Source organism: Heteronotia binoei, chromosome 3, assembly GCF_032191835.1.
Source record: "Heteronotia binoei isolate CCM8104 ecotype False Entrance Well chromosome 3, APGP_CSIRO_Hbin_v1, whole genome shotgun sequence".
NCBI lineage: Eukaryota > Metazoa > Chordata > Lepidosauria > Squamata > Gekkonidae > Heteronotia > Heteronotia binoei.
In genome coordinates this window covers 39,050,345-39,072,569 of record NC_083225.1, presented here as the reverse complement: position 1 = coordinate 39,072,569, position 22,225 = coordinate 39,050,345, and the positions used below count along the sequence as shown (strand labels likewise).

The 22,225-nt window shown below is 48.9% G+C and overlaps 1 protein-coding gene and 1 non-coding gene across 2 annotated transcripts; both read right to left on the bottom strand.

Annotated features, from left to right (window-relative positions):
- Positions 1–2,789: 2,789 nt before the first annotated feature.
- POU4F1 (POU class 4 homeobox 1) lies at positions 2,790–5,171 on the bottom strand. Its single transcript, XM_060235077.1, has 2 exons — positions 5,037–5,171; positions 2,790–3,836 (listed from the first exon to the last, which is right to left on the bottom strand). The coding sequence occupies exons 1-2, from the start codon at positions 5,157–5,159 to the stop codon at positions 2,790–2,792; spliced, it is 1,170 nt and encodes a 389-aa protein (XP_060091060.1). The 5' UTR covers positions 5,160–5,171.
- A 16,635-nt stretch (positions 5,172–21,806) lies between these two features.
- On the bottom strand, positions 21,807–21,873 carry TRNAL-GAG (transfer RNA leucine (anticodon GAG)). Its single transcript has one exon. It is a non-coding gene; the product is annotated as a tRNA-Leu (tRNA).
- Between the last annotated feature and the right edge of the window lie 352 nt (positions 21,874–22,225).

Here is a 22,225-nt window from a genome sequence, read left to right as displayed (position 1 = left end):
TATATAGTTCATTTTATTCAGAGCATCCATTTTCACATAAGATCTATCTTATAGTAAGGATTCCTGAATTTAGCAGAAAAATACAACTCTCGATTTGTTAAAAATTTTTGGTAGACTCTTTGTCTTGGTTTCTGTTTAAACGGCTCAGTGCCTTGATTTTCTTTTTTTCTTTTTTTTTGTTTGTTTTAGCAGCCGTGTTTCAGACACTGGAAAAAAAAATAAAAACCATGTGCCTCTTAATAAAAGAAATAATAATTATTAATAATACTTTTTTCTGTTTTGTTTTCCAGGTTTGTTTTATTTGTAAGTGTGCTAGGCGTGGACACATCTCCCTGTTGTATAGTTTGGCGTACAGAAATGTTTCTGATGGAAATTTTTAAAAAGAGGAGAGGGGGAAAAAATCCAGAAGATCCAACCAAAGAGAAAAGCTCAGCAAACATACATGAACAGGTAGCTAATTCAAGTGACACGTGGTTAAACTCGTAGCCATTTTTTTTTGCCCCTTCTGTGAATTAAAGAAAATATTTACAAACCGCTTCCTCATTTCTCCCCCATTTGCTTGCTTCGCTTTAAAAATCTAAGTACAAGTCATGTGCCAAGAACGTGTGTGTACGTGCGTATGTGTGTGTGCATGTCTGTGTTTTGGTGAAAAAACAGGCAGTGGACTGTGCGAAATCACATCCATCATTCACAAAAAAACAACCATCCCCCACCCCAAATTTGCCGAAAACTAGTCTAAGTTGGTTTTCTTAGTGCTCCGTTTCGAATGCATAGAATGTTTGCTCTGCAAACAATGATACACCGGAGGGGGGGAAGATTCCTTCGACACGCGTAATAAATAAATAAATAAATAAATAAATAAATAAATAAATAAATAAATAAATAAATAAATAAATAAATAAATAAATAACCAACCTCCCGAGACCTGATTACTGAATCTTTCTATTTCAGGGCATGCATGCATAATCTCAGTCCCTCCCCTTAACCACCCCCTCCCAAATTTTCCTTTTAATAAAATAAAAAGCACTTTATTATTATTTTTTAATTCTTCTTTGGGGGAGGGGGGAGGGGGGGAGGAAGATTAAAGCGTTTCCTGTAGACGACCTAGAACTGCCTCCCTCCTTTATTTCTCGCCCCCCCCCGCCTGTTGTTCATTGTATACCGCCTCCTTCCAGTTCCGAATTATTACTTTCGATTTTTTTAAAATCAAGACGTCCATTTAAAACAAGACAACTGGCCCCGAAGCCAGAGCTTCCCTTTCCGGAATTGGGAAACTGTCTCAGTGCAAATCCCTTGGTCCACAACACTTTTGTCTATTCGACGTTTATTATTCAGCAGCTACTGTCATGCCTCCTTCCTCTCCTTCTACACTTCACAAGAAAACCCTCACGAAGACTTTCCAGCCTACCGGGGAAGGGATCCTTTCTTGCAGCTTCTTGAAAGACCTCTGCTTCTTCCCTTGGAAGAGGCTGCCTTAGGACAGACGCGGCTACAGCATCCTAAACCCCGCCGGCGGAATTGGATGGACGTCACAGGGTCCAGAACCAGAGGAACATCTGTACCAGAAAACATCTGGATTTTTTTTTAAAAAAATTCCAGATCAGTCTACATTTCTTCCTATATTTCGACGCAGACCAAAAGGGAGAAGGAAGGATACAACTTTCAAAAAAAAAAAAATCAATCCTAATCCTTTCCAATTCAGATCTTCCCCCACCACCCTAAACCTTTCTGGGGCAGGAGATATTGTCGAAAGGAGGAGGGATTTTTGCACCTTCTGAAACAGAAACGCTCTTCGGACGAGCCCTTTGCCAAAAACAAACCCATCCTAGTCCCCCCAAGAGGAGCGCAACTTTCCTCTCTCTTCCACCCACACCCCCTTCGTCCACCAACCACACAGAGAAAGTTCCCTAGTCAGCCTCGCGTGAGAAGCAATTCAAAGAAAGAAAAAATAAAAATCCGGAGGGGGGGGGGGAAGCAAACTGGAAACAAAACGAACTCAATGCAAGAAGGGGGAGACGCGTCCCAAAGAGAAAGAGAGAAACCACCAACCCTCGATCCAACCACCTTCTCCCATCAGGCGGCCTTCCTGCGCCCCTCCTCCTCTCGGGGTGGGGTGGGAATGCGGCTGGGAGGGCTCCTCTGTCTGACTGCAGACCTTATCGGTTAGTGTGGGTTTGTGTGTCTATTTCTGCCGAAAGTCCTCCTCTCTTCCCGAAGGGATCAGCCTCCAAAAGCGAAGCCCCCCCCCCCCCGCCCGCTCTGCCTTATTATTATTTTTTTAACGCGCACGCTCAAGTCGTTTTTTTTGTGTTTTCTCTCCCAGTTTCTTGGACGTTTTCGGTTCGGTTCGTCGCCTTCCATTGTCCTTGGTCCCCAAAGCCATATAGATATTTATATATATTTCTCTCTCTCTCTCTCTCTCTCTCTCTCTCCAAGAGTTACTAGTAGTCCCAAAGAGAAGTCCGTGGGCTGCCCCCAAACTTGAGCTCCCCCCCTCCGCGCCGCCCTCCCTTCACTCCCCCCTCTCCCTTCCAAAAAACACCCCCCCCCACACACAAAGTCTCCTCCCTGCCCCTCCCCAATCTCCACGGGAGCTGGCCGCGATTGGGCGCCGGGAGTTTCTGCCTGGGCCAAAGCTGGGTTTGTTTGGGTGGGAAATCGGTTTTGCGTTATTGTTTAGTCTGCGTCCGGGAGCGCGCGAAGGCGTGTGTGTGTCTCTCTCTCGGTGCCTGTCCTGCGCTTTGTCCTTTCGCGTGTGTGTGTGCGCGTGTGCGTGTGCGTTTTGCAGTTTAATAGGTGGCAGAAAATTTCATCCTTTTCTGCTTCTGTCTCTGGTTGCAAAACCAAACCCGCACCACGTTCTTTTTGAGGTCCAATTTCTCGGCGATGGCGGCGATCTTCTCGGACGAGGGCCGCGGCTGGACGGCAAAGTAGGCCTCGAGGGAGCGCTTCTCGGGCGCGGCGATGGAAGTCCGCTTGCGCTTCTTCTCGCCCCCGTTGAAGAGCTCGGGCTTGTTCATTTTCTCGCGCTGGGCGCCCTCGGCCTCCTCCAGCCAGGCCTGCAGGATGGGCTTGAGCGCGATCATGTTGTTGTGCGACAGCGTGAGCGACTCGAAGCGGCAGATGGTGCTCTGGCTGAGCGAGCCCACGCCCGGGATCTTGAGGTTGGCCAGCGCCGAGCCCACGTCCGCCTGCGTCACGCCCAGCTTGATGCGCCGCTGCTTGAAGCGCTCGGCGAAGGCCTCCAGCTCCCGCGGGTCCGTGTCCGAGTCGCAGATGGAGGCCAAGCCGGCCGCGCCCACCGCCGCCGCCGCCGCCGCAGCCGCCTGCCCCGCCGCGCCCCCGTGGTGCGCCGCCACCAGCCCCGGGTGCGGCAGCCCCGAGGGCATGTTCATGGCGGCGGCGGCCGCCGGGTGCGCCAAGTGGCCCAAGCTGTGCATGTGCGAGTGCGGGTGCGCCGAGGTGGAGATCAGCCCCCCGCCGCCGCCTCCGCCGCCGCCGCCGCCTCCGCCGCCTCCTCCGCCGCCGCCGCCCCCGCCGCCCGCGCCCTCGTGCCCCCCGCCGCCCGTCATGAGCGCCAGCGAGGGCGAGGTGATGTGCTCCAGCAGGTCGCCCGGCTCCAGCGCCTGGTGGTGGTGGTGGTGATGGTGGTGGTGGTGGTGGCCCAGCGGCACCGTGGAGGTGGAGGTGCAGGGCACGCTGTTCATGGTGTGGTAGGTGGCGTCGGGCTTGAAGGGGTGGCTCTTGCCCTGCGACACCGCCATGTCCACCGCCGCCAGCGCCTCGGCCCGCGCCAGCAGCGTCTCGTCCAGGCTGGCGAAGATGTTGCTCTGTAGCTGCAAGCGACACAGAAAACAACGGGGCCATCGGGAAGGAACAGGAGGGGGGCAGGAAGAGAAGGAAGGAAGGAAGGAAGGAAGGAAGGAAGGAAGGAAGGAAGGAAGGAAGGAAGGAAGGAAGGAAGGAAGGAAGGAAGGAAGGAAGGAAGGACGGCCATTGGAGAATGGAGCGTAAGAAAAGTGGAGCCATGGAAGACGGATGAACGGCAGAAAGGAGGCGAAATGAAAGGGGAGAAAGAGAAAGAGGGAAGCGAAGATCAGGGCCGTGATGGAACGAAACAGAAAGTCAAAAGTACCACCGCGGAAGGAAGATGGGGAGAATGGAAAGACACCCCCCACCCCCGATGAACGGAGCAGGGGATTTGAAAAGAAAACAGATTGGAAGGAACAGAATAGAAGGAAAGGGGAACAGCCAAGTAGGGGCAGCCATGAGGACGAATGCGAGAAGAGCGGCGGAAAAGAAGGTGAGGCGGTCGGGACGGAAGGAAGGAAGAGACAGAAGGAGAGCGAAGAGAATTCAAGGGGCGAAGAAGAAGTTGAGCCAGAGGGTCGGGGCAAAATGGAGAGGCAGCCAGAGGGGAAAGCAGAGGGGTCGAAAGATGGGGAGAAGAAGGGGCGGCCGGGGATGAGGGGGACGGGAGGAAAGCCGAGTGGTTAGAGAGAAGAAATGTGAACAAGTTTTTTTTTTTTTTAATTGCAAGAGGGGCAAGGGGAGGGGGGGCGGCATTCCGAGGGAGGCAGAGCGGGGACAGCGCTGGAGAAAGTGCCCGAGCCAGGGAGAAGGAGGAAAAAGAACCGGCTCCGTCGCTCTCACACACGCACAGATAGACCCCCGACCCCCGGGAAGGGGGGGGGGGGTCCAAGTTCTACACCCGACCTGCGAAAATCAACTAGAAGCTGCCGACTGAGGCGGTGGGGGGGGGGAGAGGAGAGAAGCCGGCGAACCCGGTTCCGCCTCAAGCGGCTTGGGGCGCTGCGAAGGAGGGCGGAGAGAGGAAAGCAAACAGATGCAAGAAAACAAAATGCAAGAAGCCGACGCGGCTGGATGCAAGTCGGAGGCACCCCATGCAGCAGAGAGCGAGCGGGCGAGCGAGAGAAAGCGAGACGGGGGTGGGGGGGAGAGAAGCTGGAGCCAAGGAGGTGGGAGGGAGGGGAGGGCGAAGGGGAGAGAAGCCCGGCTGGCGGCGGGTCCCTTACCGGCGGAGTTGGGAGACACGCTCTCCTTATTGCTTCCGAGCTGGAGTGCAGCGACGGGTACTTGTGCTCGGGGAGGGTGGGGTGCATGGCGAAGTGGGGCTGCTTGCTGTTCATGGACATCATCTTGAAGGCTCGGCGGGGTTAGCGGAACAGAACGAAGCGGGGTTGTTGTTGTTGTTGTTGTCGCGGAAAAAAAGAACAAAAAACGAGGAAAAGAGGGAGGGGGGAGGAGGGGAGGCGAAAAGAGCGAAAGAAATCCACCAAAGAGGCGCGGAGGGGCAGCCCAGAAGGGGCTCTGTCTCCTAGCGCCCGGGCTGGTCGAGGACGCGGCAGCTGCGGCACCTCCGAGGCGGCTGGGGCTTGGAGCTCCCCGGGAGCGCGCACGCCGAGCCTCTCTCCCAGCCTCGCCGCCTGACTTATCCGCCTGCTCTATCCCAGGGCTGGCAGGAGATGCGCTCGGCTTACACCTGAGCCCCACATCCCGTGGCTCCCGACCGGCTCTCCCTCTCGCGAGAACTTGCGGCTCCGCTTTTGACAGACGGGCCCGGGCGCTCTCCCCTCCTCCTCCTCCTCCTGCCTCCGCGCCGCCGCCTCCTCCTCCCCCTCCCCTCCCCTCCCCTCCCTTCCTCCGCCCCACACGGCCGCCGCTTCCTGCTCACCGCCAAGCCCGACCCGAGGAGGCTGCGCCGGCCGAGGGACAAAGGCCGAGGCAGCTGCGGGGACACCTGGAGCTCCGCGCCGCACGTGCGCCCTTGGCACCCGGACAGAGGGCTTGAGGTGCGCGTCGCGGGGCGCAGTGGTGCTGGTAGTGGGGGGGGGGAGGAGGAAATCGAGACACACGGCGGACCCGGGCCGCGCGCGCGCATGTGTGTGTGTCTGCGTGTGTGTGTGGTCGCGCATATAATCCGCCAGGGCAAGCGAAGGCGTGCGCCAGGCTCTAGAAGCGGAGCAGAGCCGCCCAAGCGCCTGCGGATGGGCTGTGGAGAAGCGATGGGTTAGTGTGCGATTTCGTCTTGGCTTGTGGTCGTCGTGATCTCCCGCATCATCGTTGCAGAACTTTGGGTGCTACTGTATTATTATTATTATTATTTTGCTATAGCACCTTAGTAAAACGTCATTCGTGCCTTCGTCTTAAGTCTTGAGGTTGTCACTGTTGGAAGATTTACATCCTCATCCTTACCAGGACCGTCTTAGTCCGGTTGGGCCCGCGCTCCTGGGACCCAGCAGATCCACTGCTGTAGATCCCAGAGGGACTCAGAGAAAGGGGCTTGGGTTTCCGTCGCGAGCTTGAGCCTTCACACCCCCAGTCCTTTAAAATCGATGGGATTGACAGTGAGGACTGAGCTGTATATGTGGCCCTCTTTTGGGAAGCTTTTTGGGAAGCCACAGAAATCAATGGGACTTCCTTCTGAAGAAACACAGGCTTTCCGAAAATCGGCTTCGGATTATGTACATTCCTATTATTATTATTATTATTATTATTATTATTATTATTATTATTATTATTATTATTATTATTATTATTATTATTATTATTATTATTATTATTATTATTATTATTATTATTATTTCCCCCCTCCACTCCCTACGTCTTTCAGCTCAAAGTAGGCTGTTGGAAAGGATGGTAGGCTGGTGTGGTGTGCGAGCGTGAAACAAGTCGGCCCCTACTGAGCCCTCTTAATACCTTCACATTGCACAGAAACGTCCTACAGAAGTTAGTTGCTTTGCATGCCTTAACTCTGGGATCGCCCATCCCCTAACAAGCTTAACCCACCCGAGCAGGCGTTCCGAGCGCTGCAAAAAGTAGAGACGGAAACCTTTCGAAATCTCTGTTCGGACAATAAACGTGGCTTTCTCAACCCACGGGGAAAGTCAGGCTTTACGGCCAAAACTGCTCACTCGGGACGTTAGAGAAAAACGAGTCTGGCCAGGATGACAAAAGGTCAGGATGCCAAAATGTGAAGGGGGTGGGGAGAAAGCAATGGATTTTTAAAGGCTGTAAATTTAAGGGCTACTTGTGACCGGATCTAGGCGAGTACATTTACTTAGAAAGATATAAGAATGAAGGGAAGGCTGTTTAGGAACTCATTTCTGCTCGTTTTCATCCATCTCCCCGCCCTCCCCCCTCTACTTCAGCGACTGACCTCGACCCTTTAAACGTTCTATCTGGTGCCACAACGATTTGTTTTATGTGACCAAGACCCTCATCATCCCCATTTTATGGAAGGAAAACTGAGACCGAGTAATGGGATTAGTTCTCAAAGCTGCAATGAGGTCCAGAATCCAGATCTCTCTACTAATGTGGGTTAGGATTTCCGATTTTCTCAACAAAATCTACATTCTAGGCAAACGACAGTGCAGATGATGTATGCATGCTCCCTACGCATGGATGGGTGGAGGGAGGGACTTGGGTGGACTCCGTAGGTGCTCATTCCGATATGTTACTGAGGCCTAGCTGGATAGGAATCCCAAGAGATCGGTTCCAGCAGGGTTCTGTTCTGCTCTGCGTCTCCCTCTTTCTCGCCTTCCACCGAGGTTTGTAACAGCAGCCTTGAAATATATAGAATATATTTTTTTTGGGGGGGGGGCGGTTTGAAATTGGGTGGGGAGCTGAACAGGGGCCCCGGAGAACCCCGCAGTGAGCGATCTCCGAGAAGCCCTGGGACAGCCGCCTCTTCCAGGCACCGAGATCTGTGTACACACGCCCGCCACGAAAACCCACATTATTCCACTTCATGCCTTTCCCCCCTGTTTCTCCCGCAGCCGGAGCGGCTATGGCGCTCATTAATTTCTGTCTCTATCCTTGAATGTGTCCCGTGGGGTTCTGGAATTCAAATTTATCTCGGAGGAACATGTCCTAGGAACGAAAACATTCTGATCTGTTGTTGGGTGAGGGGCGGGAGAGGACAGGCGTTATTTATCTTGCTAATTCTATATGATTGCTAGTTATTGTTTCGTATTAAAAGTTCTGGTTGCTTCTGCCTTGAGCTGTCTCCTGTTTAGATCTTCCGGTTTGGTGTTTCTTCTTCTTCAATTGATGGTTCTGATCAATTGTATGGAACGCGCCGAGTTCTGGGGGAAAAGAAGCTTGCAGTTTACGATTCACCAGCGGTGCTTGGGTCTGTCCTTAGAGAGATCTGGGGAGCTGGCTTGCATCATACACATGCCGAGGGAAGGTGGGTCTTGTCTTACTCCCTGAATCAATCACAAAGGTGAAGGGAAATTTTAGTGCAGCGGAAAGGCCTTGAAGTTGAACTCGCACCTCGCTGCCTCCTTTGTTTTCAGGACACCGAAGGTGTGCTCAGATCCATCTCACCTAGAATGTCTATCTGTTTTTCCCCCAACCTTCCCAACTCTCAAACCCTTTTGCTTTCCAGGTACGAAAGGTGCTTTTGTCTGTATTTACAGCGCCTGACTTGGTTGCTTGAAGACTGATCACAGATTCCCCAGCACTGGGTGTGAAACCTACAACGTTGAAGCCCTCTTTTAAGATGCAGGCCCATTGGACCCTCATGAACCAAAGCAAGTCTTTCTTAAGCCCTATAAAAGAGTGCGGAGAGATTTTGGAGTGGGACACACTTCCCCTAGGAAATATGCAAAGACACAAAGCGGGGGTTGATATTTAACAGCACACTTGTAAAATCGGAATAAAACAAGCTTCCTCTTCCTCTCTGCTTATTTACTAAACCTACTGTATTTTGCTACCTAGGGAGGTTCTCCTTGCGGTTGCTTTCCTTTTTTGTGTGGATGGGTGTGCTAGGCATGGTTAATTCAGTGCACTGCATTCGATCCTAAACCTATTAAGTGGAAATCATTGTTGTTCTGTTGGGGGATCACAGATTACTTAGAGTTAGCTCGTCCTGTGGGAAGTCCTTCTTAAAAGCCTACCGGAAGTGGCCCTGTTAATCCCTCCCAAATAGAATCACTGTCTGGGAGTCTTAGAGCTACTCAGTATGATGAATGGACATCCACAGTCTAGTGTGTGTGTGTGGGGGGGGGCGGGAACCAGCGCGGGGCAGTGACGAGTGGGCCCACTAGACCCATGTAGACATGGGTTGGTATCCCAACACTAACCTTTCCAGATCATTTAAAAGGTAAAGGTAGTCCCCTGTGCAAGCACCAGTCGTTTTCGACTCTGGGGTGACGTTGCTTTCACAACGTTTTCACGGCAGACTTTTTATGGGGTGGTTTACCATTGCCTTCCCCAGTCATCTACACTTTCCCCCCAGCAAGCTGGGTGCTCATTTTACCGACCTCGGAAAGATGGAAGGCTGAATCGACCTGGAGCCAGCTACCTGAACCAGCTTTCGCTGTGATCGAACTCAGGTCGTGAGCAGAGGGCTCCGACTGCAGTACTGCAGTTTTACCACTCTGCACCACATAGCTCTTGGATCCAGATCATTTAGACCTGGTTTTCTCACTCTCTCAGCTTAACCTACCAACCCTACAGGCTTATTGTGAAGATAAAATCGAAGAGGGGGGAACATTGTTGTAATTCTCCCTGAATTCCCTAGGGGAAGGGCGGCAGAGACAGTTGGGCCGTCTTAAATAGAATTTAGGACACGCTGTGTGTAAAGCTTATCGTAAAGGCGAGCTCAAAGAGTTAGAGTTTGAGCTGTTTCAGCACCTCTTATTGCTGGACAGCTCCCCGCTGCAGTCAGGTCACCGCGCGGCTTGCAGCCGCTCAAAGGTCATAGACTGCCGGTTATATGTGATACAAAATCGATCACATGGTATCTTCCACTACAGCAATTCCTATTGGCTTAAATTTAGGCTAACCTCACCTTTACACAGAGCTCTTGTTCGGTAACACTTTATAGCAGGGGTGGCCAACGTTAGCTCTCCAGATGTTTTCTGCCTACAATTCCCATCAGCCCCAGCCACTGGCTATGCTGGCTGGGGCTGATGGGAGTTGTAGGCAAAAAAACATCTGGAGAGCTACCGTTGGCCGCCCCTGCTTTATAGCATTGGCGGCCAAACTTGCTTAACATAAGAGCCACACAGAATAAACATCAGATGTTTGAGGGGAGGGAGGGAGGGAGGAAATACATGGGGAAAGAGAGGTGGAAAGAAAGCAGCTTTATCTTTAAATGCATTCTCCAAGCTGCTGTCTGGCTTGGCTTGGAGAAATGATTTAAAGAGAGAAACGCCTTCTCCAAGCCGGCCGATGGGATGGTGGAGGCTTCGAGAGCCCCACAATTTGTGTGAGTTTGGCCACCCCTGCTTTATTGTCTTATGGAAGCCGCTCAAATAAACCTAATGACGTTAACTTATTTTGCTTTGGGGATAAGACAGAAACGCCTGTATCAGGTCCTTTTGAAATACTGCATCCCCACCCAAGCAGTATTTAAAGGATTTGGACAATCTACCATTTATTCCAGTTTCCCAGCTTATGCTACCAGAGGTGGGACAAGGATGGGTGTACACGAGAATATTTGGGAAAGACGGTGGTTGGGAGCTCCGTTTCAGGTCAGCAGAAGCGGACCGGAAGCTTTGTCTCGAAAGGCTCACAGGGGTGTTGCCTTCAGAACCTACCATCACCTGGTTCATACCCTGAAACATGGATTAGAATCCGTTCAGCTCTTACATTTATGGTTCATTTATGATTAGGTCTCTTTACATTTATGTTTATGAGTTATGATTAGGGCTCTTTAACAGCTCAGATTGCAAGTAAGAGCCCCAGTGACGACTTCCCCCTTGCCAAGTACTTGGGCTTCAAATGTGTGTAGAGACTCAAACCGTGCGGTTATTTTGGATTAGAATGACTGCTTGTGGCTTCTGAAGAGATTAGGGAGGGCAAGATAGGTGGGAGGTGCTGCCAGCGTGGTGTACTGGTTAAGAGCAGCGGACTCTAATCTGGAGAACCGGGTTTGATTCCCCACTCCTCCGCAATACAACCAGCTGGGTGACCTTGTGCCAGTCACAGCTCTCTCACAGCTCTCTCAGCCCCACCTACCTCACAAGGTGCCTGTTGCGAGGAGAGGGCGGGAAGGCGATTGTAAGGCCCTTTGAGACTCCTTAGGGTAGAAAAAAAGCCATATATATGGCTCTCCCAACTCTTTCCTTCCATCTCTTCTTCCTCAATAAGCCTTGAAACCAAGCCGAACTTTGGACAAAAGTAACAGGGTGTATCCTCTTGTAGGGCAGATTGCTTCAGATTCCGGGATGCACGATCTGGGGTGGCCCAACTCTGGGGGCGCAGAGCTGTTGAAGTATCATCAATATTTGTAGTTGGATTGGAGAAGAAGCGAGTTAAGAACTACAAAGAGGGGACTGAGGACCCACTTCAGCCTGATGGGCGAGACTGACCTTTCCTCACTGAAATCAAAGACAGCCCTGCTATTGTTTCCAGAGAAGCGAAGATACAGGCCCTTCCCTTATTAGATTCCATTTCACTTGGGGGAGGGGGGGGGCAAAGAAGCCTCCTCACTCAAACCCACCTGACTCCTTTCTCTTCTCTGCTGACTCCCAAAACTCTCCGCTTCCCATACCCACCCACCCCACAACCACTTTCCCCTCCGGGTTTCCTGAATTAGGCCTTTGCCTGGGGACCGATGATAGAAATTAATGCGCGCTATTCACTCTTCTTGATTGGTACTGCTCCTTTGCTGATGAATGCTGCTAGCCAATACCATATGTACTTGGGTCTGGGCAGCCGAAGTTCACTGAAGACACAGTGGGTCACACATAACCAAGCATATGCATCACAAGAGAAGTAATATAGAGAAAGAGGTCAACTTGTCTGCCCCACTTCTCTTCTACAACATTTCAGAAAAGGGACGGTTCCTTTAGCCCACTAAAGGTTCTATCTGGAGAGAATCCAGTATCCCACACAGCTAAACAAAATCTGTTCTACACAAATCACAATATGAAACACATATTGATTTCCTCCCCCGGTCCCCGCCCCCCCAGTTTGGTGTAGTGGTTAAGTGTGCGGACTCTTATCTGGGAGAACCGGGTTTGGTTCCCCACTCCTCCACTTGCACCTGCTGGAATGGCCTTGGGTCAGCCATAGCTCTGGCAGAGGTTGTCCTTGAAAGGGCAGCTGCTGTGAGAGCCCTCTCCAGCCCCACCCACCTCACAGGGTGTCTGTTGTGGGGGAGGAAGGGAAAGGAGATTGTGAGCCGCTCTGAGACTCTTCGGAGTGGAGGGCGGGATATAAATCCAATATCATCATCATCATCATCATCACCCCCACAATAAGGCTTTTTTTTTGTAGCAGAAATCCTTTGCATATTAGGCCACACCCCCCTGATGTATCCAATCCTCCAAGAGCTTACAGGGCTCCCAGTACAGGGCCTACTGTAAACTCCAGGAGGTTTCACTGCATCAGGGAGGTGTGGCCTAATATGCAAGGGAGTTCCTGCTATAAAAAAAGCCCTGGATCCTATAACGAGGGAGACTCCGTTCTCATCAGCAATCCTACCTTGCTCCATTTCTGGCAGTTGGCAGAGAATTCTCCACCCATTTGTGTTAAGACATTTCCAGGAAAGTGAACCTACCCATTTGACTCTGGGAGGTCACGCTTGGGAATGCCCCATTGATTTCAAGTGAACTTAGGCCCCGGTGTGCCTGATTAGTACCCACATATTCTTGCTCCAGACTAGTAGAAGTAAGTCCCAGTCATGTCACCCCAACTTTCTTCTTGGGATTAGGCTTTCCTGGAGCCAGTGAAACCTGCTTCTGGGTCAAACCTCGTTGCAGAATGAGGCCCTCCCCTATACTGTTTATCACCTCTACTGGCTTTAAAAACCGGGTAATAATATCAAGAACTGAACAATTTCGCGCCTCCTTCCAAAGACATCTACAAGGAAGTTCAATTGACTTCCAAGGGTTCGGACTGCGTCCTGGGTTCGAATCAACCAGTGGCGATAGCGCTGTTTAGAGAGTGCATCCGTTTCTTTCGAGTCTGAACATTTCACACTAGGGAGGGTGCTTGACAAGGTGAGGCGTCATACCTCTGTAGTTCCAGCGCCGGACTAGACCCAAGCTCAAATCCCCACTTCGTCGTGAAGTTAAGCTGGATAACTTCGAATCAGTCACTCTCCATTCGCCTAGGCAACCTTCCAGGGGAAACGGAGGGGAGAAGAACAATGTATGCCCGAGCGGAGCCTCTTGGAGGAAAGGTGAGAGGGGAAAAATGCACTAAAGTAGTAAAGCCATAGCGGGACCCTGCCTATCACTTGGGCGACAGTGCTCTCCGAAGAGAGTCCATTCACACATTCAGAACCACCGACTGGGGAGAAATTAAATGATGTCCAATGCTGGTATGAACCGGGGTTCATAAGAGATTTCCGGTAGAGAGGCGATCCAGAAATGTACTGAAAGACAAAATGCCCTCCCTCGAAACTGGCTTCCTTTGGAAGCACCGAGATCAGCCAGGCCAAGCGCGACCGGCTCGACCTTAGGGATGCGCAAAAAGGGTTTCCATGTCCTAATGGAGTCTTTCCGTGGACACAGCGGAGCCTGAGTGGCTAAGGAAGCCAACTGCCAAGGTATTTGCAGCTCGAGTGTAGAGTGCTGTGTTGTCCTATTAAATATAGAAAAGCCAGGTGGGGGATTGAAGCCCCGGGGCAGCTGCCCAAGTCCCCCCCAGGGGAGGGAAAACGGAAGGGGGCGAATGCAGAGGTGCACCGAAGAGCGCACCGCGGTTGGTCTCCGGGAGGAAGCCGGTGGTTTCCAAAAACTGCAGGGCCCGTTCAAACCACCCCTTGCACAGTGGGTCGATCCAGCCACACTTGAAATCCGGGTTGTGATTCGAAGGCAGGTTTCACGGACCCCCTCTGGTCCCCTGTGGACGCCACGGGCAGGTGTGTTCTTCAATCCGCTCCGGTGACAGACGTGAGGATCATTCAAACACGCATGTTGATCACCTGGATGTGTGAACGGGCTCGCCCCGGTCGTTACAGGAAGAACTTCCCCACGGAGTCCGTTCACACGCTTAGCTACGGCCGGGAGTTATCCAATGGCCTTGGCTTATCAACCGCTGCTTCACAAGTAGGTGAAAAATCGCTGTCCTGCGCAGGCCCTAGATGCCTAGGCACTTGGCTAGAGGCAGTTGAACGTGTGAATGGATGCCACGGGAGAAACGCTGTACCGGAGGAGGAGGAGAAGATATTGGATTTATATCCCACCCTGTACTCTGAATCTCAGAGCGGTCACAATCTCCTTTACCTTCCCCCACCCCCCAACAGACACCTTGTGAGGTGGGTCGGGCTGAAAGAGCTTTTTACAGGGTATGAAATACCTGTGATGGAGCCCTCATGCCAATGATCACTCGATGGTGTAGGCTAAACAGATGCCCTTAGGGGAGGGACGGCGACTCAGTGGCAGAACATCTGCTTGGTAAGCAGAAGGTCCCAGGTTCAATCCCAGGCATCTCCAACTAAAAAGGGTCCAGGCAAATAGGTGTGAAAAACCTCAGCTTGAGACCCTGGAGAGCCGCTGCCAGTCTAAGTAGACAAGACTGACTTTGATGGACTGAGGGTTTGATTCAGTCTAAGGCAGCTTCGTATGTCATATGCCCTGCCCCTGCTAGCTAGTCCCCAAGTTTCTCAGGGCTCACTGCCTTTTGGAACACGCCCGTGAGAACCCCAGCTCAAGTGTCTCGCTCCCTGGCTGAAAATTCAGATATGCTACTTTGGTCCATTTCATTTGCCAAGAAGACCTTCTGTCCTCTTGGAGGCAGCCCTTCCCCTCCCCGCCCCCCGTTCCCTTAGGAACAAGCTCAACCACACTTCCAGAGAGCCTTTTTGGGTGCAGTGGTTGTGTGCGGACTCTTAACTGGGAGAACCGGCTTTGATTCCCCATTCCTCCACATACACCTGCTGGAATGCCCCTTGGGTCAGCCATAGCTCCGTAGAAGTTGTCCTTGAAAGGGCAGCTGCTGTCTCTCAGACCCACCTACCTCACAGGGTGTCTGTTTTTTTTGGGGGGGGGGGAAGGTAAAGGAGATTGTGACCACTCTGAGAATTCATAGTATAGGGCGGGATTATAAATCCAGTTTCTTCTTCCTCTTCCTCCTCCTCCTCACACTTAAAAAACATCCGGAAGGGGTGGAGATCGATTAGAAATGACAACGTAAGCTCTGCAAAACTCGAAACCCTGAACGAGCCAGCCACGTCCCCTTCTCAACCCCCTCCCCTCCCTCTCTCTCTCTCCTGTCGGTGCAAATCGGCGCTCCATTCCGGGGGAAGAGACGAGGCTGGGAAAGAGTTGCCTTGTCATGTAACACATTGCGCTGATTTATTATAAAATTTTAACGAAATCATGCATATTTTAACAGCCTTTAATCACGGCATGAAAATTTAATTCATGAACTGTAGCACGTTTAAATAAATGAAGTGTTAATTCATTAGGATTAATTAATTTGTTAAAGGATTGTGGGCAAGGTTAAGGTGAAAGGAAAACTCTTTGTTAGTTTCCTGGCTTAATCACCAGGTTTTGTTAGCAGTAATCATAATTAAAAAAAAAGGGGGGGGGGAGAACAAGACTGGTTGCTGCAAGTGAATCTGGAAGGGGGAGAGTTGTGGGAGCAGCCCCAGTATAGGGGGGGAAAAAGTCCAGGTGTGAAAGGGACCATCCCAACCAACCTGGTCACTGGTGCATCCATTCACACCTTACATACCTTCAGGTTCATTATCCCATCCATCTTGTTCCTTCTTTTATTGAATAAGCAAGCCTCATTTTGCGTAGGAGCTCACAGGAGCGGAGCACTGGAACCTCTAGATTTTATTGTGCTCTTTCTTACTCCCCACCCCCTCCAAATACTTGCTTCTGGGCTCCATTGTTCAAACCCCCTGTGAGAATTTTGCTGAACTCTTAATATCCCTCCCTAAAAAAAAGGGGAAAATAACCAACACACATGAAGCAGAATGGAAATCTTCATCATGCCACCGTGGCCACATAGGAGAAAGTCATTTTAAAAGTATGATGGAAGTAAGGTTTTATGGTGACAACTATAATTCAAGAAGCATTTCAAGGTAGATGCTGAACTGATATAATTTAGTACGCTTTCTGATGATCCCAGGGGTGTGTGGCATATGCAAATGAGCTGTGCTAATGAGCTCCGGCACCTCTTTTTTTATGAAATGACCCCAAATATGTCTGCATAGCTTATACTGAAATTTGCAATTTAAAATGCTGGGCACTGCTGAGCCTTATGATTTAAGCACCCTATGGGAGGGGAGAGAAAAGCCAGAAACTGTGTGACCTATGGCTCCAGCAGCCCCCAACCTTTTTGGCACCAGGGGCCAGCTTTGTGGAAGAACATTTTTCCACAGACAGGTGGTGGGCCATGGTTTTGGGATGATACAATTGTGCACTTTTATTTCTATTAGTTTAGTGTAGTGGTAAAGTGTGCAGACTCTTATCTGTGAGAACCAGGCTTGATTCTCCACTCCTCCACTTGCAGCTGCTGGAATGGCCTGGGGTCAGCTATAGCTCTTGCAGGAGTTGTCCTTGAAAGGGCAGCTTCTGTGAGAGCTCTCTCAGTCCCACCTACCTCACAGGGTGTCTGTTGTGGGGAGGAAGATAAAGAAGAAGAAGAAGACTGCAGATTTATATCCCACCCTTCTCTTTGAATCAGAGACTCAGAGTTGCTTACAATCTCCTATATCTTTCCCCCACCACAACAGACACCCTGTGAGGTGGGTGGGGCTGAGAGGGCTCTCACAGCCCTTTCAAGGAAAATTCCTGCAATAGCTATGGCTGACCCAAGGCCGTTCCAGCAGCTGCAAGTGGAGGAGTGGGGAATCAAGCCAGGTTCTCCCAGATAAGAGTCCACACACTTAACCACCTCACCAAACTCGCTCTGAAGGAGATTGTAAGCCGCTCTGAGATTCAGAGTGGAAGGCAGGATATAAATCCGTTGTTGTTGTTGTTGTTGTTGTAGTCATTGTCTTCATCATCTTCTTCTTACATTTTAATATATAACGAAATAATTATACAACTCATGGCCCAGTTGCTAACAGACCATGGACCGGTACTGGTCCACGGCCCAGGGGTTGGGGACCCCTGGCTTAGACCACATCTCTACAAGTGTCCTTGAATCACTCACTCCCACATAACAAACAGTGTGGCTCAAAGAGGGGAACAGCTGAAGAGCGGCAATAAGGTGTAGTGGTTAGACCGTTCAATTAGGATCTAGGAGTCTCAGGTTTGAATGCTGAGGATAAAATGGAGGAGAACAATGTTAGCTGCTTTGTGTCCCCATTGGGGATAAATGAAGTTAAGTATATAAATAAACTCTGCTGTCTGTTGGCAAGTTGGAGAGAGCACACAAAGTCACATTCAGACAGATAAGACAGCCAACCTGAGGGTTTCAGTTGATGAAGTATTGGAGTCGGAGCTGAGAGACCAGGTCTGAATCCCCATTGTGTTGTGGTATCTTTCTGCTAGTTTACAATTCACATGTTTCTCAGTAGAATCATAGAGTTGGAAGGGACTGCCAGGGTCATCTAGTCCAACCCGCTGCACAATGCAGGAAACTCGCAAATACCTCTCCCTAAATTCATAGGATCTTCATTGCTGTCAGATGGCCATCTAGCCTCTGTTTAAAAACCTCCAAAGAAGAAGAGCCCACCACCTCCCGAGAAAGCCTGTTCCACTGAGGAACTGCTCTCACGGTCAGGAAGTTCTTCCTGATGTTGAAGAACTCTCAGTACACCTTGGGTATATCCGTCCTATGCTACATATCATGTACACATGTAGAATTCCACCTGAGGGGCCTGCAAGTCCATTCCTTCACACCATCATAAGCCAGCATCTATATTGCCATTTAAACAATCCAACCAACTGTGTAGGCACAAAGAGGTGAGAGGAACAAAGATTACTTTCAAGGCTTTTTATAAAAAAGAAAAAGCCCAGCAGAAACTCACTGGCATAATAGGCCACACCCCCTGATATCAGCATTGTTTTGCACAGGACTTTTTTGTAGAAAAAGTCCAGCAGGAACTCACTGGCATATTAGGCCACACCCCCTGACACCAAGCCAGCCGGAACTGCGTTCCTGTATGTTCCTGCGCAGAAATGTCTACCAGAAAGTAACATATCTTCTCTGGTGATCAAGAATATTTAGCTATGTTTCTGAGCTGGTGCAATAGTAGACACAAGCTGCAACACTTACATTACCAAAGGAGTTATTTCCTGAGATGTGACCAGGCTATGCCCTGCTCAGCAGAGTGTTGGAGCCACACTTCAAAGAACATTCAAGGAACTACACAATTGTGAGTATAACTAGAAGTCTTTGCTGGAGCACCTATCTGTTTTAGTCTTTAAATCACTTAGTCTTTCTGGGAATTAGACTTGTTGGATCATGGTTTGAAATCAGCCAAGCATATATTTCCCAGGTCTGTCATCCAAAAAACCCCAAACCCAATCAGGGTTCCTATCAGAACATCTCACCACTCTGGAATGTAGAAACACCAAACAACGATGTTATAGACTTGTCATAAAACACCATTTCACCCAACCTGGAGCATGGGAACATTAATAACAACATGTTGCTGCCTGGCATAAACATAAAAGTAGTCCCCTGCACAAGCACCAAGTCATCACTGACCCATGGGGTGACATCACACCCCATAGGACAGTTTCTATCCAAGTGCTGTGGTTAGGTTAAATGCAGGGTTATGAAGGATTATCTGTTTTAGATGTATTTAATGGTTTAAATGGTTTTAATGGTTTTATGAATGTTTAATGGTTTTATGAATGTTTATTTAAGGGTTTAAATGGTTTTAATGGTTTTATGAATGTTTATCCGTTTTAGATGTATTTAAATGGTTTTAATGGTTTAAATGGTTTAATGGTTTCAGATGTATTTAAATGGTTTATGAATATGTGTGTTTGATGTGTTGGTATGTTTGTGGAAGAGCACCTCATTTCGTTGCTCTCTTTTTGTTGAGAACAATGACAATAAATTCATCTATCTATCTATCTATCACATCACAATGTTTTTCTTGACAGATTTTTTTTTGTGTTACGGGGTGGTTTAGCCATTGCCTTCTCCAGTCATCTACACTTTAGCCCCATCAAGCTGGGTATGGAAGGCTGAGTGAACCTTGAGCCTGAACCAGGCTTCCGCTGGGATTGAACTTGGGTCATGAGCAGAGCTTGGGCTGTGGTACAGCAGCTTACCACTCTGCATCACAGAGTGTGGTATAACACTACATTAATAGTTATTCTCAGGGCTTTTTTTGTAACAGGAACTCCTTTGCATATTAGGTCACACCTCCCTGATGTAGCCAATCCCCCAAGAGCTTATAGGGTTCTTAGTGCAGGGCCTACTGTAAGCTCCAGGAGGATTGGCTACATCAGGGCTGTGTGGCATAATATGCACAAGAATTCCAACTACAAAAAACAACAACAAAACCCTGGTTATTCTAGTTATACAGTTGGTTATTGAACAACAGTAAGGTTATCAGAATTTAATGTATTAATATAATAATGGTATCTTATTTTTATTATATTTTTAATATAAACTTTAATATTTTCTTTTATTGATACCATTGTATATTGGATTTCTCAATAAAAGTTTATTTTTTTTTAAAGTTGTATGTTGATCTTGGCAAGATCTTACTGAAGATTACGATTTAATGGAGGCTCTCTGAAAAATTATTCTTGGATATTAAAAACCATCAGTGAAATAATATATGATTTTCCAGCACTGAGCTTCACCCGGCTTCTAAATGTTGCTTCTTTACCAGCTCCAGCTGAGGAAGAATAATACTGTTTGAAACAATCCCAAGTGTTCTGGATACCGTGATCTGGACCCATATTCTGATATTAGACTCTTTACATTCATTCTCTACTTTGAGACTCTGAACATTGTATTATACAGACCTGAGTTACATTTCTTGGACTGTAGTTATATTTTGCCTTGGAATTAGACCTTTGTTACATGTTCACATTGATTGACTTATAATGTATTTTCATTAGCGTTATTACTTTCTTGCGCTTGTCATAGTTTCTTGTTCTCTCTTTTGTTTGGTTCTTTTGACTGTGATTCCTTCCTTCCTTCCTTCCTTCCTTCCTTCCTTCCTTCCTTCCTTCCTTCCTTCCTTCCTTCCTTCCTTCCTTCCTTCCTTCCTTCCTTCCTTCCTTCCTTCCCAGCTGTACTGATATACATTTCATTTATACCCAGCCCTTCCCCTCAGTGGGAACCCAAAGCATTTTACACATCATCCTCTTCTCCATTTTTATTCTCACAACAACTTTGTGAGGTAGGCTAGGCTGAGAACATAGGACTGGCCTGAAGTCACTCAGTGAGCTTTGATGGAGGAAGGAGAATTTTAACCTGTGTCTTCTGGATCCTAGTCTGAAACTCTAACCACTACACAATGCTGGCTTTTGTGGGGTGGCTGCTATTGAACAGAAGCAAGCAGCTGGACATGGCTGAGTCAAACAGGTTGCATGATATCAAGTCATCCAGTGGTTACTGTGAGGCCTGCACCCGATGAGTCTTTCCTCAAAGGCCAAAATTACCCTTTCCCTCACCTACCTTTTACTCACAGAAACCAAGGCTTCCACTCAAAATACTGTTGTGGTTACCTAGCAACAGCCACATAAGGTATTTGTTTCTTAAAGCTACAGGTGCTGCTTCTATTATTTTTGGAGATTTTGTGTTTTTTTTTAATTTTCAGATCTTTCTGCCAACCTGAGGCTTTCTCAGGTAAACAGAAAGATCTCTCTAGTCTGTTCATAGCCCCAGTCTCTGAATTTAAGTTACCACAGAGTTGGCCACGTTGAGAATTAGATGGACGGGTGGAATTCTAGCAGGAGCTCCTTTGCATATTAGGCCACACAACCCTAATGTAGCCAATCCTCCAAGAGCTTACAAAAAAAGAACCTTGTAAGCTCTTGGAGGATTGGCTACATCAGGGGGGTTTGGCCTAATATTGCAAAGGAGCTCCTGCTAGAACACCCCTGATTAGATGTATTGGCATCCAATAGTAAAGTGGATGGGTCACACTGATCATGAAAACAAAAAGGTTCCCCAGGTCTTCCACAAGCAAGCAAGTGGTTTCTAAGTACCATGAAGGCTCCCTGGATGTACAGAAATATCATTTTGCAAATTAACCAAAAGAAGGATCCCTTTCTCAACACAACTGAGCATGGTCATTGTCCTCAGCACATCACAAACAACTGAGAATCAGTTAAAGAGCAAATACCAGACGGAAACAGACCAGTTTAAGAGAGACCCCAGAAGCTGACAGTACCCCAGAGAAAGTTTTCAATACTGTGATTCTCCCGTCTTTCTATTACATGGTCCCTTAAGCTTGTCCTATTTAATGGGAAACGTCATGGACAAAAGCTTATTATGAAGGCAGTGAAAAGGGCAAGATTCGGATTTCTACATTCTTGCCCCAGGGGTGCGGGAACTCCCTAGGAATGCAGAAAAATATTGCTTAGCAGAGCTTTTTTTGAGCAGGAATGCACAGGAACGCAGTTCCAGCTGACTTGGTGTCAGAGGGTGTGACCTGATATGCAAATGAGTCCCTGCTGGGCTTTTCCTACAAGCAAAGTCCTGTTGCTTAGCGATTTTTCAAACAACATGATTGGACGAGTTTGAATGTGCTCATTGGCTACCAGGAGGTATGGAATATGTTGAAGGCTGTGACAGACCTGTTGGGGGAAAAGGAACATATGAAGCTGCCTTATACTGAATCAGACCTTTGGTCCATCAAAGTCAGTATTGTCTTCTCAGACTGGCAGCGGCTCTCCAGGGTCTCAAGCTGAGGTTTTTCACACCTATTTCCCTGGACCCTTTTTTGGAGATGCCAGGGATTGAACCTGGGACCTTCTGCTTCTCAAGCAGATGCTCTACCACTGAGCCACCGTCCCTCCCCTAAGGAGAACAAGAATGTGGGGCAGGGTGGGGGAGAGAGATTGGCCTGACTGAGCCTCTTATACTACTTGGGAGAGGAGGGAAAATTAGATTAAAGGATGGGGATATGCATTGTGGGGCAGACATCCTGCTACTCCTATTTCCCACCCCCCCTTCAGCTTCTAAGGCTCCAATCATTTTGATAATAAAACAACCGAGCTGGGAGGATTAATTAGGACAAGGGGAAAAAAACACTTACTGGAATGTAATTAATTTCATCTACCTTCACTCCCCATAAGACTGTTTAAGCTGCCAAGGGGGAAGAGCTTCTAAGCACTTGAAGAATAGAGAGTGAAAGTAGAGT